This window comes from Drosophila miranda (assembly GCF_003369915.1).
Source record: "Drosophila miranda strain MSH22 chromosome Y unlocalized genomic scaffold, D.miranda_PacBio2.1 Contig_Y1_pilon, whole genome shotgun sequence".
Lineage (NCBI taxonomy): Eukaryota > Metazoa > Arthropoda > Insecta > Diptera > Drosophilidae > Drosophila > Drosophila miranda.
In genome coordinates, this window is record NW_022881603.1 from 29,047,215 (window position 1) to 29,066,579 (window position 19,365).

General features: G+C 42.7%; 1 protein-coding gene across 1 annotated transcript in view; it reads right to left on the reverse strand.

Annotated features, from left to right (window-relative positions):
- Window positions 1-13,814: 13,814 nt before the first annotated feature.
- Window positions 13,815-19,365, reverse strand: part of LOC117191235 (protein hu-li tai shao-like) — a 73,762-nt gene continuing 68,211 nt past the window's right edge. The window contains exon 12 of the mRNA XM_033396157.1: window positions 13,815-14,967. Within this exon, the coding sequence (XP_033252048.1) occupies window positions 13,886-14,967 (1,082 nt within the window). The 3' untranslated portion in view covers window positions 13,815-13,885. The remainder of the gene's footprint in view (window positions 14,968-19,365) is intronic.

The following is a 19,365-nucleotide window of genomic DNA, read 5'->3' on the forward strand; positions in this document are numbered from 1 at the left end:
GTATCATATGCTCAATGCGATACTGGCAGCAGACGTACAAGTTCCACAAAACTACGCACAAGCTGAACGGTCTACTGAAGGCGAGATATGGAAAGCATCAATGAAGGACGAGTACGAATCTATCGTGAAGAACGGCACGTGGTCGCTTACTAAATTGCCTAGCGGGAAAAAGTCCATTGGATGCAGATGGGTTTACGCAGTTAAGTCCAATCCGGATTGAAGCGTGAACAGGCTCAAATCACTTCTGGTGGCGAAAGGTTGTAGCCAACGCTACGGGATCGACTACAAGGAAACATTTGCACCAGTTGTACGCCACGCAACTATCAGGTTGATAATTGCACTTGCAGTCGAACATGGTCTCCACCTACATCAAATGGATGTTGTCACGGCGTATCTCAACGGCGAATTGGAAGATGAGGTTTTTATGAGACAACCTGAGGGCTTCATCAGCGAAGTTCACCCAAATCACGTTTTGAGGCTTCACAAAAGTATATATGGCCTAAAACAATCAGGAAGAGTGTGGAACTCTACGTTGGATGCAACGCTGAGACGCATTGGTTTTATACCGACTGTCAACGAACCCTGTCTGTATTGTAAGCCAGGTAAAAATATGTGTCTAATAGCTGTCTACGTAGATGACATTATTTTGGCGTGTAAGGACCTAGATGATATATCTGATATCAAGATAAAGATCGCAGCAGAATTTGATGTGGTTGACATCGGTCCTATGCAATACTTTTTAGGTATTGAGGTGAAACGTGAAGGCAGTACGGGTGCGATTTCAATCAGCCAACGGAAGTATATTAGAGAGTTGCTCGAACAGTACAATTTGAAAGATTGTCGACAGACGTCCACGCCTCTTGAAGCTGGTTACCAGGTGGCATGCAACAAAGAGGACTGCCGCAGGGTCGACATCACATCGTTCCAAAAGCTAATTGGAGAGTTATCTTATCTTGCTGTTATGACTCGTCCGGACATTGCGCATTCGGTGAACAAATTAGCACAACGTAACAAGGATCCTCATTCCGAGCATGAAGCGGCAGCCAAGCACATCCTTCGATATTTGTCAAAAACTATCGACTGGGAGATATGCTACACAAAGCAAGGAAAGGCAATTGAGTGTTTTGTTGATTCAGATTGGGCAAGTGATATGACGAACCGAAAGTCATTCACTGGCTATGTATGCAGGTTGGCAGGAGGAGCGGTTTCTTGGGAGTCAAGAAAGCAATCGACGGTTGCCCTCAGTTCCACGGAGGCAGAGTACATAGCCTTATCATCTGCAGCAAAAGAGGCGATATACTTTCGCAGCCTACTGATTGACTTGAAGCTGATGTCGAAGGAGTCAGCTATTCAGATGTACGGCGACAACTTTGGAGCACAGCAGATTGCTAGAAACCCCATGTTTCATGCACGTACAAAGCACATCGACGGCAAGATACATCATATTCGAGAGGTTCTCAAGAGAGGTGAAGTTAACATTGCGTATCTGCCAACCGATGAGATGATAGCAGATGTCCTCACAAAGAACTTAGCCAAGGTTAAGCACCATAAATTTGTATTCGCATTTGGTTTAAAAGATCGTTTATAAGTGCTTGACATGTTATTGAATATTAGTTAAGTATATTTAAAGTTTGTAAACATGCGTTGTGTTGAGGAGGAGTGTTCAAAGTGACCGCCACGATAAATAGATATTGATCTCTAACAACACTGCGCATGTGCCCTGCTGCATATCGACGTTCTCATATCGATATTCTCATATCGATATTCTTTTTTCGGCGTCTGTCTCTTGCGTATGTTACTCGGAAGCACATATAATTCTGTATACTGATCTTCTGCTGTCTTACAAATAAAATAACTTTAACACTAATTATAGGACCAAAGCTTCAATAAATTCTACAAAATTTTCCTAAATACCTAATATTTGTCCTTTTCGAGCTTGACTCCGTCCGATATACGCTTTCTCTTGTCGCCGGAATATAACCTCAATGAAATCTAAATTGGTCTATGGTATGTTTATGTGGTCAGTAACCTTGGCAATGGCTAATTTCCAAATCTATATCTAGAAAATTAGACTTCCGAAAGCCATCGATACTCTTCCCTCATAAACTCTTTTGGGGTTATCCTATTATAATTTGGCCGACCTATCCGCCTTTGTGAATAGCTGTCGTATATTCGCAAATTAATTCTGGTAACAAAAAAAAATATCAGTTTCCATCCCTTGCTACCTGGCGGATTCTATTTGGTTAGGTATTCCGAAACTCAGAATCTTAAACCCAAAATTCCAACAATATCCTCCGTTACAGTAGTTGGACGGGAAGTATTAATTTTAATGTGGAATTTAAAATTGCAACGAGCAAAGTTTTTGGGGGTTTTAACCAGTAGTAACTCGTACTCTGGCCCCACGTTGGGCGCCAATCTATGTGATGTGCCAGAAATTCATATTCGTAGAGGTGTGAGATTGTATGTACGGATGGAGGTTGTACATACTTTTTTTGACGGTCAGACACCAATAGTATAGCAGGATTTCGGAACGTGTACCTCTAACTATGCTCTAACTAGCTCGCCGGAATGTCGTGGGATCTTTCCTACTCTCCTATCTGCTATACGAACACATTCGCAAAGATGTTTTAGGTACACTTGATTTAATGTTCAAAAGGAACTCTACAAAAGAAATCAAAAAGAAAAGAATGTGAATTTTAACTAACTGGTTAATCGACTACCGACAAATAGTCAGGCTATATTCCGTCGCTCTTGGGGAACTCAGATGACTTTGACCCCTTCTCTACCCTCCCTACCTTTAGTATGCCGTTTAACAGAAAGCATAACCCTAATCGAGCGCATCTCTATTTGATCATCGGACTTCCTCAGGCTCTACTCAGGACAAACACGAAAGGTTTAATGTTCCATTATTATCTACTAATTATTATTTAATAATTCAAAATTTAAGGGTTTGGACTTCATGTTTTTCCAGATAAGTATAAACTTAGCATAAAGTAAGAAGGAGGAAATAGTAGCAAGTTATTCCTAGTTATATGTATGTAGTAGTTTAAGTTGCTTGATGGCAACGAGTAACATTTATTTGATAAGTATGTTGGACTTAAAATTATAACAGCTCCAAGTTTTACAAGTATGTTTGTGAATAATTATATGCGTGTACGTCTGATGCGTGGCTGAACTGACAACTGACTATCTCTCTCTCTTGCTATCGGCTCTCTCAGAGCCGATTACTGCTCTATCCCGACGACACGACGAAAACACGACCGCTTCGTGTCTCTCTCTTTCCTTCGTTTCCTACATTCGGCTGTCCTGACGGACCATTCGCCTCGGATGGGTCTAGCCAAGGTTTCATATATTCTGAAACTGTAGAGGTCTTATAGGGACCCTCAGTATCCCCAATCTTCTCGACTTCGTACCTTCCATGATTCTTTACCCTAACCACCTTATACGGCCCTAGATACTTTCCTTTTAGCTTTAATCCAGTACCATACTGAGTACACTTGATAGCTACTAGCTCATTAACCTCATACTGTCTATCTAGTTTCCTTTTTAAGTCAAAACTCTTCTTGTTTTCCTGCTGTAACCGTGCCATGTTTTCAACTACTTCCTTTCTAATTTTTTCGCGGTCCTTGTTCAACTCTTCGATAAGTGATTCTTCCAATATTTCTTTTATTTTTGGATCCATTCCTATACGCATGTCTAGCCCAGTCAATATCTTGAAAGGTGTTACCTTGGTACTTCGCGGCTCAACACTGTTGATCATTTGCTGTACTTTTCCTAGATGCTTATACCAACTACCGGAATTACCCTGACACAATTTCGACAACATAGCCACCACTATCTTGTGCATCCTGGCAATCATTAAATGCTGTATTTTCTCTCTCTCACAATATTCACGAAACAAATTGGACATAAACGCTGCACCCCTATCCGTCACTATTCTGTTCGGATTACCAAAACTAGTCCCCTGAATTTCCAAACACTTAACGACCTCTTCAACACCTGTACTACGTGTAGAATATAACCAAACAAACTTAGAAAATCCATCAACGACAACCAGTATATAATTGTACTGTTTTTTAGTCATTTCCATTGGTCCAACGTGATCAATGTGATACGTTTGTAACGGCCTATCACCCTTGTCTATTGGTTTCAAATAACCCTCATGTTTTCCTGTCTTTTCATTGACAATGATACACTCGACACAACTATTTATTAAGCGCCATACTTTGTCTTTTAACTGAAAAATGTCCTTGCTTATGTGCTATTGATATAATCTCATTTTCCAACTGAGCTGGTACTACGATAAGCTCCTTATCCGGATCCTTAAACAAAATCTGATTCTGAATATAATAATCCTCATATTCCTTGTCCTCCACAATACTTTTAACAGCCTTAACCCAATCGTCGGTTAGCTGAGCTTCTTTCAAACGATGAGCTATACTTTCGGTCACCATAAAACAAGATACACGACTCAACGCGTCAACGTGCCTCATCTTCGTTCCTGAGCGATGTTCTATAACATAATTAAAATCTTGTAGGTACATGGCCCAACGTGCTACTCTCAAAGGAACGTCTTTCTTTTTGATCGTCATTGTAAATGCATTACAATCTGTGACAATTTTGAACTTTATACCCAAAACGTATACACGCCATTTCGCTAAAGCTTCGATAATTGCCAGAACCTCAAGGTCATAAGCAGGATATTTCTCTTCACATGGCTTAGTCCTACGGCTCATATATTGAACTGGATGGAATTGGCTGTCTTCCAAACTCTTTTGCAGTAACACGGCTCCATACCCCCATTTTGATGCATCAGTATGGATTTCTGTCTCCAACTTCGGGTTGTACATTTCTAAAACAGGTCACTAATCAATGCTACCTTTAGTTGTTCAAACGCAACCTGATGTATATCCTTAAATTCAAATTTAACATCCTTCCGCAGCAGATCTGTCAATGGTTTTGCAATAACAGCATAACCCTCAATAAACTTTCGGAAATAAGAAGTCAATCCTATGAAACGCTGCACTGCTTTTTTATCAACTGGCACTGGGAACTTTTCGACTGCCCTCGTCTTCTCATCACTTGGTCTTATCGTGTTCTTTTCTATTATATACCCCAGAAAATTAACCTTTTGTCGTAACAGCTGACACTTTCTCCAATTTATACGTAGCCCATTCATTTCCGCTATCTTCAGTACTTTTCTCAACTTTAACAAACCCTCTTCTATATCTTGACTACAAATAATAACGTCATCCATATAGACTGCTGCTTCATTATTCTTTACCAAATCTCTCAACACAGCCATTATAAATCTGGTAAACACCGCTGGAGAATTTGAAATTCCAAATGGTACATATAAAAATTCGAACTGACCATTCTGAGTCACAAAAGACGTATATTTTTGAGACTCGACTTCTACAGGCACATGGAAAAAACCATTCGTTAAATCCAACGTGGTGAAATACTTTGCACCCTGCAGTTTCTCCAACACTGTATCCATATGTGACATTGGAAAGTTATCGCGAACTATTTTCTCATTCAGCTTTCGGTAATCACAGCATAGTCTCTTGCTACCGTTCTTTTTGGGTACCAACACTACTGGTGATGCATACTCCGATGTACTTGGCTTTATAATCTTCTGAGCCAGCCACTCTTCCACTTGCTTGTCCACGATTTCCTGTTCACACAACGGTATGCTGGAATGCTGGTATCTCATCCACTAACACAATTTTCATTTTTATCGGCGCATCTACATTTCTCTGAGGTTGGTACTTTCCTACCATACCCCTAACCTCTCTAGCATGTACTTCACTGAGATGACCAACATCAATTGAAAACTCCTTCTCAACTTCGTCAATACTTGACATGCAAATGACTTTATATTCATTAAACAATTCCACGCATGAGGACGATGCTACCTGATCAAGTTTCTTATCTTTATCCTCGCCACAAACTCTACGAACAAATCTTGTTCCTGTCTTAGAAACTTGCATGTCCACATGATCCAGAATAGTCCTTCCTAAAATGGCTTCAAAACCAATATCCTCGTCTGGAATGACATGAAATTCTACCTCCATTCCAATCTCATCGATTTTCACTGGTATCGAAAAGCTACCAAAAGTTACAACTTGACTATCTCCAATACCTGTTAAACATTTCTCCTGGCCGATCAGTTCAAGATTTCCAAATTTCAAAAATACCCTCCTGCGAATTAAACACAAATCTGCTCCAGTATCAATCAAACCTTGGAATACCAAATTCGCGTACTTAATATCCTTTAATTCCAAACCTGATGGAGTGAAAATACCTGACGGCTTATTGACGACTTTCTTATCTCGAATAATGTTCGTATTCGATCTCTTTTCTTGTCTGGTTTCGACCTTGACATTACAGCTTGCAGCACGGTGTCCTGGTTGGCCACATTTGAAACAACAAAAATCATTTTTGGGACAATCTTTCCTCAAATGCGATTTGTCTCCACACTTAAAACATTTCCTAAAATTCTCTGCCATCGACCCTTTCACCGAACTCTCACTTTTATTACTCAGCGGCCAATTCTTACTCATCGGCTTGGATCCGCCTCTAGCTTTCTGGTAAACATCGATCTGAAATTTAAGCTCCTTTAAGTTTCTAGCTTGGTACAGCATTGCCTTACTTGCCCTAGCGTCTGGTATACCATCCACAAAATATTCGATTAAACTCTCATCATCTAGTTTAATTGGCTTGGCTATCTCCATTAACGCATACAAAAACTCATGCAACGACTCTCCTTTTTTCTGCTGGCGCTTTTGCAACATTCTATGTACTTCTACGGACGACAGTTTAACACTAAACTCATCCAACAGAGTTGCCTTCAACGAATTCCAGTTACGAATATCACGCAAACTACGAACGAAAGATTTTGCTGCACCAACTAACAACTGCTTGGCATAAATGAATAATTGTAATTGACTCCATTGAACAGTAGCTGCGCATTCTTCTAATTCCTCTATCCATTGATTGATGTCGGGGTTATTAGAACCAGAAAATTGTGACACACTACCTTCCACGTCTTTTAGCGTAAACCAAGATTTATACTCTGCCTGTCGCGTACCTGGTTGAACTGCTACGGTATCATCCTCTGCTGTTACTACGGACTCATCCTCTGACTCTTCTTCATCCTCAACTGGAAAGCCGTGATGTATTAATAGTCTATCTTGCAAATCGCGCTTTCGTCCCGTCGTCTGCAACGCAAGCTCTCTTAACTTCTCTCGCAAATCTGCGACTCTCAGTGTCATTATCTCTTCAACTTGCATCGTGACGATTTATATACAAAATAATTGATATTAGCTTATATCTAAGAAAATGTAATTAAATCAACTTAAACAACCTTATTACTGCTGGCCTGTTAACAATTTTCCAGTTAACATCGATTTCGAAAACGCCTTTAAAGTCGTCACTGTTAACGATCGCTTCTCTGTTAACGCTCACCTTACTATGGGTTTACCCTTGTTTACTCTCGCTTCTGCGCAGAACTTTCCAGACTCCAAATTTGACGCACACACACCACCACATCCAGATCTCGCTTGCCTGTCGATGTCGCTGTTGCCGTCCTCTCTTTGTTGCCTTGCCTTGCTCTCGCCGTTCGCCGATAACTCGTTGTCGCTTCCCGAATCGTCGCTGCTTCTGCTGTTACAAAATGAACTGCTGCTTGTCTTTTCTTGTAGTTGTAGTCTCCGTCCGACGCAGTGCAACACAACAACAATCAATGTTCTTTGATTCTTGCTGTTTGCTGCCGTCGTTTTGTCGCTTCTGCTTCCTTTGGAACGAACGCACTCAGATTGTCGTCTCTGGGCCGCTTGTCTCCTTGTAGCTCTAGCCTCTCAGACGCACTGCTCAACACCAACAACGAAGGTTTTGATTCTTGCTGTGTTTGCTGCCGTCTGCCGTCGTTTTGTCGCTTCTGCTCTCTTTGGAACGAACGCGCTCAGATTGTCGTCTCTGTGCCGCTTGTCTCCTTGTAGCTCTAGCCTCTCAGACGCAATGCACAACAACAACAACGAAGGTTTTGATTCTTGCTGTGTTTGCTGCCGTCTGGCGTAGTTTTGTCGCTTCTGCTCTCTTTGGAACGAACGCGCTCAGATTGTCGTCTCTGTGCCGCTTGTCTCCTTGTAGCTCTAGCCTCGTGTTCGCCAAAATTTCCAAATACACGCACAAATCTCACTTGCAAATGTTGTTGTCTTGGGCTTATTTTCGGACGAGCCCCCAATTTGTAGTAGTTTAAGTTGCTTGATGGCAACGAGGAACATTTATTTGATAAGTATGTTGGAATTAAAATTATAACAACTCCAAGTTTTACAAGGATGTTTGTGAATAATTATATGCGTGTACGTCTGATGCGTGGCTGAACTGACAACTGACTATCTCTCTCTCTTGCTATCGGCTCTCTCAGAGCCGATTACTACTCTATCCCGACGACACGACGAAAACACGACCGCTTCGTGTCTCTCTCTTTCCTTCGTTTCCTACATGTATATATGTATATAGGACTTATGTGTAGAGAATATGGCGTAAAAGAAATTAAATTGGAAAGAAGAGAAAAATATGATAATTATATAACTAGAAGGCAAACGTGAAAGAAAAATTAGTAGCCGATCCGCTTTAAATTATGGCACGGATATAGTTGTTTTATATACCGGAATAGAAGTTTTATAAGACAGATATATATTTCGAAAATACTCGAGAATTCCGTTTAAGGAAGTTTCGTAACTCACTCATACTTTATACGAATTATCCGGCGTGTCCGTTGAGCTCAAGGGGCGACGTAGGAACATATTCTGAGGAAGGGAGACAAATTATGAATATACAGGTCTTCACTTCTAATTCGGATGAAACACCGATTTTCTTTCCATTTCCATACCCGTACGACGACGATTTGCCACTCAACGGCTGATCTTAAAAAAAAAATGTGGTTTTCATTTGCACTAATTTCTAATTATGGGTAATTATATACATTATTGGTTTTTTTCTTTTTAAATCTATACAATACAAAAATAGTTAGTGCGTAGCCTAATCTTTAATAAATGGAAAATCTCATGACGAGACTCAAAACTAATACTTTGGTACATTTTTACACGACGACTATTAAACGGCAGTGTGGATCGCCGCAGAATAATGTTTTATTTTCACAGTTTGAGAGCCACTCCACACACTGCGAAGAACTACATGCGAAAGCCTTAGCCGCGCGCTTAATTCATAAGCAAGAAGGGTGACGTGTGCGGCATATTAGTTTCTCCGAATTCGCAAGAAAACCATTCTTCTCGTCTTACTCCAAAATGTACTTCAGCTCAAGTATGCATCCACATAACTTCGGGTTTCACTCTAGTATATCTTCGGACGGCTCTTTCTGGTTTATTTGGTTGAAGTTATCGTTGGTTTATGTAGATGCTGGTTCCTGGGAAATCCGAGGTCTTTCCCAGATCTACTAAGAAATCGATGGACTTTGACGACCTCGTTCTTGGAGGGGGGTCAATTGGTTTTTCTTTCCCAGTGTCGAACGTAGTAAGATTTCCAGCCCTATGATACGAGACTGTTAAAGCTGTGTCACTATTGTAAGGTCCAAATACCTTTTATTTTTCTTAATCCAAAAGGAATAATGCAGTCCACCAGAACTTCAATTTACTTGGCACGTGTTTGATTGCACAACGTTTTCAAATTCACTTGGATATATATATTTGTATAAAAAGACACATCCGAATTCGCACAGCTTCACTATAGCAATGATCTAGCCAGAAGTTCTATTACTTGCATTAGCCCTTACGATCGGAACTTTACCTTCCACAACCAACGGGGTAATCGTACGATTTTAGACAAAGCTTACGCCTTGCTTCCCTAGATAACGGAGTAATCGTACGATGCTAAGCAAAGCTTACACATAGCTTCCACGACTAACGGAGTAATCGTATGATTTCTAGTAAAGCTTTAAAGCATAACTCCCACAGATCCACGCTGCTTCTCTAAATTAGACATTAAGCTCTTCAATGGAAGCTTTAACTACTGCTCTCTTGTAATTGATCTCTTATCTTGTTTTTGTAAAGAGAAGAATTAATGTTAAACGCGAAGCTTTTAACAAGCTGTTCCCAAGCTGTTCTCTGGAGTTCTAGAGTCACAACTGGCCACTACACCACAGTTGAGGAAGCGCTAGTTTTAACTGGCGAAGCCTAAACGGAAAAGGGACAGTTGCCTAGTGTTTCACTTGTATGTCTTTGAGGTGAAATATTCATAAGTTTCTACCCTGTTCGTTCTTCAGTTGATAATAGGATGAGCCAACTCGTCTAGATACCACGGCTGAAATAAAAACCGGCGCTAACTTTGCATTGAACTTTTTAATAGCATTGCTTTGGCAGAAATTGCGGGCAAGTACTGGCTCTCCAACCTTAAACTCTACATTCCGACAGCGTAGATTATATCGCCTAGCATTTTGTTCATGAGACGTTTTTACCTTTTTCTTTGTATTTATTACATTAAACATTTAACAGTGTACGACGTAGCTGCCCACAGGACTCAACGCAAGCACTGGGGGACCTCTGGAGGATTTGTACACCTTGAACCATTTAAATAATAATAAATATATTACAAAATAAATCTTTATTTGATACTTTCATTCAATACAAACCCTTTGCCATACATAAAATTAATTAATCGTGTTTTGTGTGGGTTAGAATACATATGATACGATGTAAAGTGCACATAAACAAGGCTACAACTCAAAAATTCCATTCATGCCAAGCAATAGGGTACATAAAAACCGTAAATGTGATTCCTTTAAGACCTACAAAAATAAAAATATCTGACGGGGGCCTGGAGGACTGACTGCTTGGACACAGCAAATGTGGAGAAGAAAAGTGGAAAAAAATAGATGGGCAAGAGAAGAAATATTGGGGATTTGCTCGGCTCTGTTTTGACCATCAATCAGTTGCATCCGTTTGTTTATCGAGATCTTTATCGTGTTTCAACGTGTCCGGAGTAGGATCCACATCCTCTTCTTGTACCACGTTCTCCCACACATGGATTTGCGTGCCCTGTAAAGTGCAATTCGTTACCAGGACAACTTCCTCATCGTCATCAGACTCCTCTGATGTTCCTACTCCCCCAGTTTCGCGATTCTGGGTTTCCTTTGACGCATCTGCTGGTTTTTCGTCATCAGTTTCAGATTCTGGCATATCTAACACTTCGACGGCGGCACTGCTCTGGTCGCGAAGTTCCTCTTCGGTGAGCCCCAATGTTAAACTAGTCGAAAGCATCTCTTCCACATTGCCGGAGTTTTCCCCGTCGTTTGTCGAGTCTCCAGTGTCAGTGGGATGATTATTAATCGGTCCTGATTCAATCCGTCTTAGATCTCCTCCGATTACACTGGATTCTTGTTCCCCTTCACTGTCCTCCGCTTTATCGGAAGTATTCTTTGTATCCGTTTCGTCGTCGTTCGATTCATCTGCTTCGGCATCGGAGCCCACAAGCTGCTTTTCCGTTGAAGTTCCTCCGGTGTCTCTCTCCGTGTCTTCGTCTCCGTCCCCACTTTGAGTGGACATTTCGAGAACACTTTTGAATGAAGTAGAGCTACTAGCATTCGAGTCGCGATTAGTTACTTCGGCCTCTACAGGGGTTTCTTCTTCTTCCGTATTCGAATGACCATCCGACGAGGATGAATTTTCTTCACTGGCATCTAGATTTGTCTGCGTTTCTGCCTCTTGAACTTCGAACTCAATTGATTGTATCCTTTCAGAACTCTTGCAGGATGTCTCAGTATCAGCTTCTATTACGTGGGAGGAGTCTTTAGTCGAATCTGTGTCATTTCTGGTATCATCCTGGCCATCACCGGCAGTCTCCCCTTCCGTTGGCTGTTCATCGCTTGTCAGGGATCTATCGCTTAAAGTTTGCACCGATTCGTGACTCTGATCCTGAGTGTTGTCATTGGCACTGTAGTAAATGCTGCATGCGGTGGCATTCCCAACGTCTGCTCCCATAGCTGCTGAAGATTCATTTTGAGTGGAGACCGGGCTTTGATCCTCCTGCTCGTGCCCCTGATCCTGACTGCAGTCAACCTCGAATGTGGTTGTCGACACGTTATCCGCCTCGGGCTCACCCTCTGTAGGCACGCAGAACGTGCTGCTCGAGAGCGTGCGATCCAAGGAGTAGTTCAGCGATGTGTCCGACGAGATCCGATCGAGGTTCAAGGCCGGGTTCATGGCGCAACGCCGCACAGGCGTAAGATAAACACCCGCTTTGCGTCGCTTGTTATGGGGCGAGTACGGACTGCGTGGCATTTGGCGCGGAGTGCTTGGACTGCTTGCAGCATTCCGGTTCTGGGCACGCGGTGGCGTGGGTAGGGACACCCAAAGACGAGACCCGTTGTCCCGCTGGCCGATCTCGAAGGTGCACACGGACGACACGCTGGCAGCGCTCCTGGGCTGTGACATAGTCCTTTGCTTTTTGATCGAACTGGTCGTTGGCCTTGTGGCCGATCGCGGCCTGCCGACATTGCGGATGTTCTCCTGGATGAAATTGCGCTTCCTGTTGGGACTGCGACGGCACACGAAGGTCGTGGAGGAGATGGTACGCTTCAGAGGGCTACTCGGTTGGGTGTCCAGGCGGTCCCTCTCCTCCGACTGCTCCTCCTCCTCTTGCTGCTGTGGCTGGGGATTTGACAAAGACTGCGATAATCGAAGGCAGGGTTGCGTCACCAGATGCTTGTGGGCCGTGGAACTGCACGGCGCACTGATGTTGTGCATGGACAGGGCCGAGTTTGTGCTGGTTGAGATCCGACTCGTACTCGGACCCGGACAGGGGTAGACGTGCGTGCAGGTGCGGAACATCTCCTCGCGGACCAGATGCTGCAGCTTCTTGGGCGTCAGCTTGTTGCGAATGCTGTGATCAATTTTGCCAAAGATGGGCTCGCTCTCCCTGACTTTGTCTACCTCGATGCGCTTCAGGATTTCCAGCTCCATCTGTGAGAAATTCTCGCTGTCCTGCGGGGGTTGGTATCTTGCAGGAATCTCCTCCCCATGGAAGGGATCTGCCGACTCAGAGCTACTGGTGAAGCCTTCGAACTCTGTGCCTGTCTCGATCTCGTTCTCATTCTCATCGACATCCTTTTCATCGTTGCGTTCAATCTGGACCTTCTCCTTTTCAGTGGCCTCTTCCGGGTCGTTCGGAACGGGTGTGACAGGCTTCTCATCGTCACGCTTTTCTTCAAAGTGGATAATGGACTCGTTAGATGAATCGCTCGTGTCGTCGGCTAACTCCGTCGCCAGTTCCACCAGGCAAAGCGAGTCGATGGCATTCGGAATGTTCTCCAGGCTGATCGATCGGAAGAGCGTGCCAGTTTCTGGCACTTCAGTGTCATCCAACTCCAGGGTTTGAAGCCTTTTGGTGGTTGCCACCAGTTTCTGCAGGTTTTCGCCGGCCAGGCTGAGACTATCCTCAAAATCTTGCAGGATTTGCGACAGATCATCCGCCGTATTGTCAGTCATTGTGGTATTGGTCTCTGGGTCCCCCTCATGGTCTAGCCAGCCATTGGCCCGCAAAGCCCTGACCTCCTGCTCATCCAGGCTCACCTTCAGTGTGTGCTCTGTCTTCTCCTTGTCCCCAAAGTACTGTACGTGGTCCTGCCAGAGTTCCTGGAACTCGGACTTGCGGCGAGTCATTAGTTGGCGCCCCTGTTCCTGTTCCTGCTCCTGGTCCTGGTCCTGCCTCTGCTCCTCTCCAGTGGGCTGGAAGTGTTGCGTGATCTCCAGGGTAATCCGACGCTCGGTAAACGGCTGTTGGCGGAACTCCGACTCCCCATCGGCAGCATCCTCTGGATTCCGATTCGTTGGCTCCTGCCAGTTGCCAAAGTTCCACACTTCGGTTATGTTTGTGCCCGTTCGCGGCTCCATTGGGGATAAGCTCTGGGCGGCGGGGCACTGGTCGCACTGGCGCCCGGACTGCCGTCCAAGCCTGGCAAACTAAAATCACTGGTGATGGCCACCACACCTGGCGTGAAGCCCAGATTTGTCGACTCCTCGGAGAAGTTGAAGCGTTCGATTTCGCTGAGAAAGTTCGTGGACTGAAGCGAGGTCTGCGTGCTGGCATCTTGTTGCCCGAAGCCGGGTATCTTTGGCAGTGGCGCCAGCCTTTGCTGCTTGGGCGTGACACTGCCGCTGCCCATGCTGGCCAGATCCTCCTCGCAGGAGCCACTGTTGGGTCCGCGCACGCGCTGCAGCTCCGGCTTGAGGCGCAGCAGCTTGTCGATGCAGGGCTGGCAGAGCTGCTCGTAGCGGGGACTGGCGAAGATCTCCTCGTAACTGATGGCACGCTGCATGGGCCGGTAGCCCAGTGCGGCCAAACCGTCGCGCCCTGGCAGATGCTTGTGGGCCGCGCATGGCATCTGACGGGGGGACTGGAATCCAAAGTGCGAGTGGGTGCGGTACGGCGGGTGAATGAGATTGGTGTTGGCCGGCTCCAGCGGGCGCTGGACTATGTTGGAGGAGCCTGTGCCCGTGCCCGTGCCCGTACTAGACGTGCCATTTGAGCTGCGATAGAAGGCGGCCAGATTAACCAACTGCTCGTTATGAAGGGTGCTCAGCAGGGCCGAGCAAATCTCCGGCTGAGAGCATTGTCCCAAGGAGGCGGCGGCAACTGCCGCATAAACATAGGAATAAAGCTGGTCCTGCCCCTGCTGGACAGGAAACAGATGCTGTGCCAAGTCGGCCACCCCAGAACCCGAGCCCGACCCCGAGCCCGACCCCGACCCCATATCTAATTCAATCGACGGAGGATCGCTCTTTGGCGCTGGGAATAGATCGCGGCGACACTTGCTAGTCGAAGAGACGCTTCTATTCCGAATACGGTTATTCTCCTTGTCCAGCTCATGCCCGTGGCTGTTCGCATCTGAACTGGTGGGTGTCTCGGTCTCCTTACCCATGGACGACTTCTCAAGGACTTGCACAGCTTCACAATGCAAGACGAAAATATGGAGAGAAGAGCCAAAGAGGTGTACAATTAGAATCTATGGCAAAATACGTAAAGGGAGTCTGGGACTCGATGAATACATACGAGGGCAGGGGAGAGTAGTACATACATAGATAGATTTCGATACGTATTTTTTGTTTGTTTGGATGTATAAGAGTGTGTGTATATCCAAGGGGACTGTACCTAGGCTGAAACTTGATTACAAATAATAAATATTCCTGGCCATTGCCATAGCAAGGGGTAATACGATTGCTTCCACCAAACAGAATAGTTCTGAATGATATATTCCATCATCTAACCGGAGTATGAACTGAATTGCTGAATTAGATTGATAGTATGTGTTAGGTATTATATTAATATCTATATACGGTCACACCATCCAAGGGGGATAGAATAAAAGAGAATCTTGAAAACAACGCGTGCTTAAGTCTGAGTGTCAATACACTACATAATTGGCGACGAGCATAAAATAAAACGTATTAATATACATACACATGTTAAAAGTGCATATAATATATGAATAGCAACATGACGAAAAATGAAGCACCAACATTCTATCAAATGGCAACAATTGCTGAGTTTTCGCCACACCAAGAAACGTTCTGCATTTGGAAGGAAAAATTCGACATACATTTGTGCGAATTGAATGTGAAAGAGGAAAACACAAAAAAGGCAGTTTTGTTGAAGTCGATCGGTACAGCGGCTTACACTGTACTACATAGTTTGTGCAATCCGGTATCACCCGTATCAAAAGCATACAAAGAATTATGTGAAATTTTAAAAACACACTACACACCACCTACACTCATATTCAGAGAAAGAAAAAAATTTCACATGTCCACAAAAAGTGAAGATGAGACTGTAGCGGAGTGGTATGCTCGAGTTAAACAATTGGCATTGGAATGCAAATTTGGCTCAAATCTGGAAGCGTTTGTATTAAACCAATTTGTGATGAGCCTTCCCAACCCTATATATGAAAGAATACATATGTGAAGAAGACGAAAATCTAACTCTGGCTGATGCACTCAAGAAGGCGATGATCATGGAGACGAAGATCAGCACAAGGAAGACAGAACACAACGTCAACTACATGCATCAAAAGAACGGGACTAGTCAATGGCAGAGGCAAAGAGGCGAGAACAGAGATCAAGCAAAGAGCAACGGCAGAAGTCATTTCAAGGGCAACCGAAACGTGAGTTACAGAGGCGGCAGAAGCGACGGTGACGGCGACGGCGAAAACGACTGCGACGCTGGCAGAGAAAAGAAGCAGCAGCCATGCACACACTGTGGCTGGCGAAATCATAACTCAAACAATTGCAAGTATAAGGCATGCAAATGTCACAGCTGTGGAAAAACAGGTCACTTGGCGAGCATTTGTAAAAATAAATCAAAAAAATCCGTAAATTATGTATCTCAAACAAAACATGACACCTATTCTGATAATAATTTTGATAATGATAATTATAACTTTTCTATCTATAGCGTTGATACAACCTCAACTAATGGAGTATATTATTTACCTGTAAAAATTGATGGAAACATAACGAAAATTGCTTGCGACACTGGTGCACCGTGCACATTGGTTCCAAAAACATTTTACGAAAGCTTAAATACCAGCAGACCACTTAGAAAATGTCTAGTTCCATATGTAGATTACAATGGAGATTCAATCAAAGTTATTGGTGAGTACGATGCAACGATCGAATATCGAGGTCTAAAAAAACAAATTGTTGTTGTTGTAACCAATGCAGTGAGTCCACCTTTGCTAGGTAGAACATTTTTGAGAGCTTTTAATTTTGAGTTAATGCAGGTGAACAATGTGTACGTAAATGAACCAAATTCTGTAATTACAGAACAGATTAAATCGGAGTTTGCTGAAGTTTTTGAGCCTCGTTTAGGTTCATATACTACGAATACGATATCGTTACTATTAAAAGAAGATGCAAAACCAATATTTTTCAAGCCTAGGTCAGTACCATTAGCATGGAAAGAAAAGATTGAAGTGCAGTTACGAAAATTCATAGATGATGGAATTTTAGAGCAAGTTGTTAGTTCTGAATGGGCAACACCTTTGGTACCGATTTTAAAACCAAACGGTGACATACGAATTTGTGGTGACTATAAGGTTACATTAAACCGGTCTTTAGTCGACGTAAAGTATCCACTACCTCGAATAGACGACATTTTTGCAGCGCTTGAAGGGGGTACACTGTATTCAAAACTTGACCTGTCAAATGCTTACAATCAGCTAAATTTAGATGAGCAATCTCAAAATTTGTGTACTTGGAGCACACATATTGGACTATTGAAAGTTAAACGCTTACCATTTGGTATAAAAACTGCAGCAGCTATTTTTCAAAAAACAATGGAAGGGTTGTTTCAGGGTATGCGAGGAGTTGTGGTTTATCAAGATGACATAACAGTTACAGGACGAGATCTTCAAGAACATATTTCAAACCTAAAAGCTGTACTTAGAAAACTGAAATCAGTTGGACTTAAATTAAATGACAAGAAATGTGAGTTCTTTAAATCCAAAATTTGTTACCTAGGATTTTCAATTGACAGGATAGGACTGAGCAAAAACAATGATAGAGTTGCGAGTGTATTGTTTGCACCGGCTCCGGAAAACGTATCACAGCTTAGAGCTTTCATAGGCATGGTAAATTATTATTCAAAGTTTATCAATAATTTCGCTCAGATAATGAGTCCTTTATATGCATTATTAAAGAAAAATACAAAATTTAATTGGACACGCGAATGTCAGAGTGCATATGAAGAGGTAAAGAAAGAAGTAACTTCTGAACAAGTTTTAGTTCACTACAACCCAGATCAACCGTTAGTATTAACGACTGATGCTAGCAGTCATGCAGTTTCAGGTGTTTTATCACATAAATGCAATGAAGATATCAAACCAATAGCATTTGTATCAAGAGCATTATCCAAAAGCGAGCATAATTACAGTACAATCGAGAAAGAGGCCCTGGCTATAGTGTTCTGTGTGAGTAAATTAAGACAGTATCTTTTAGGAAACAAGTTCATCCTTCGAACAGATCACAAACCATTACTAAGCATATTTGGAGACCTGAAAGGACTTCCATTGATGGCCTCTGCACGAATGCAAAGATGGGCACTGACTTTGTCAGGTTTTCAATATACAGTTGAACACATAAAGGGGACCTTAAATATAGCAGATGGACTCTCAAGAATGCCTCAATGGGAAACGGCTGTACCAAACGAAGACTATAATTACATACATTTTATACAGTCCGAAAAGGTGTTCAAAATTAGCTTCAAAGAAATAGCTCGTGAAACACGACGTGACCCAATATTATCAAAAGTTTGTGAGGCAATTAACACTGGTTCGAAGACAAGATTAAAAGGCAGCGAGTTTTCTGCCTACATCTCTAAAACAAATGAACTTTCAGTGGAATATGATTGTATCTTATGGGGACACAGAGTAGTAATTCCAACCAAACTGAGACAAGCTATTTTAGCAGAATTTCATGCATCGCATTTGGGAATAGTAAAAACCAAAATGTTAGCACGTTCTTATGTGTGGTGGCCTTGCATGGATTCTGAAATTGAGAAATTAATTCGAGATTGTATTCCTTGTCAGGAACTACAATCAAGTCCAGAAAAGAGTCTGTTAATACCGTGGAAATCCACAGGAAAGGCTTGGAGTCGAGTACACATAGACTTTGCAGGACCAATTAGAGGTTTTCATTTATTGGTTATTATAGATTCTTATACAAAATGGGCAGAAGTATTCAAAACGAAGGAAATAACTTCATTGTTTACTATCAACAAGCTTAGAGAAGTATTTTGTCGATATGGTTTAACAGACGTGTTAGTTAGTGACAATGGACGACAGTTTACTTCTGATGATTTTAAAACGTTTATGAAAAACAATGGTGTTAATCACATTTTTACTGCTCCAGGACATCCAGCGACTAATGGTCAAGCAGAAAATTTTGTAAAGACTGTTAAGAAATCACTATATGCAAACATAAAGGCTAATGAAAGACAAGATTTTAATACAATTTTAAATAGATTTTTGATCGATTACCGAAATACGATTCATTGTACTACGGGCGAATCTCCTGCTAAATTATTTTTTGGTCGTACACTAAAAACAAGATTTTCGTTGTTAAAACCACCTACGGTCGAAAGCATAATAAATAAAAAACAGACTGAGTGTGTTGTAAATCACAAAGGTAGACGAAGCACAGAATTTTTAAAGGGTCAAAAAGTTAAGGTTAGGGACTACAAAAATCCTAACAAAGCAAGCTGGACTCAGGCAACTGTAAAACAACAACTGGGCCCGCGTTCGTATTGTTGTATTTTGGCGAACAATAACAGAGAAATAAAACGTCACCT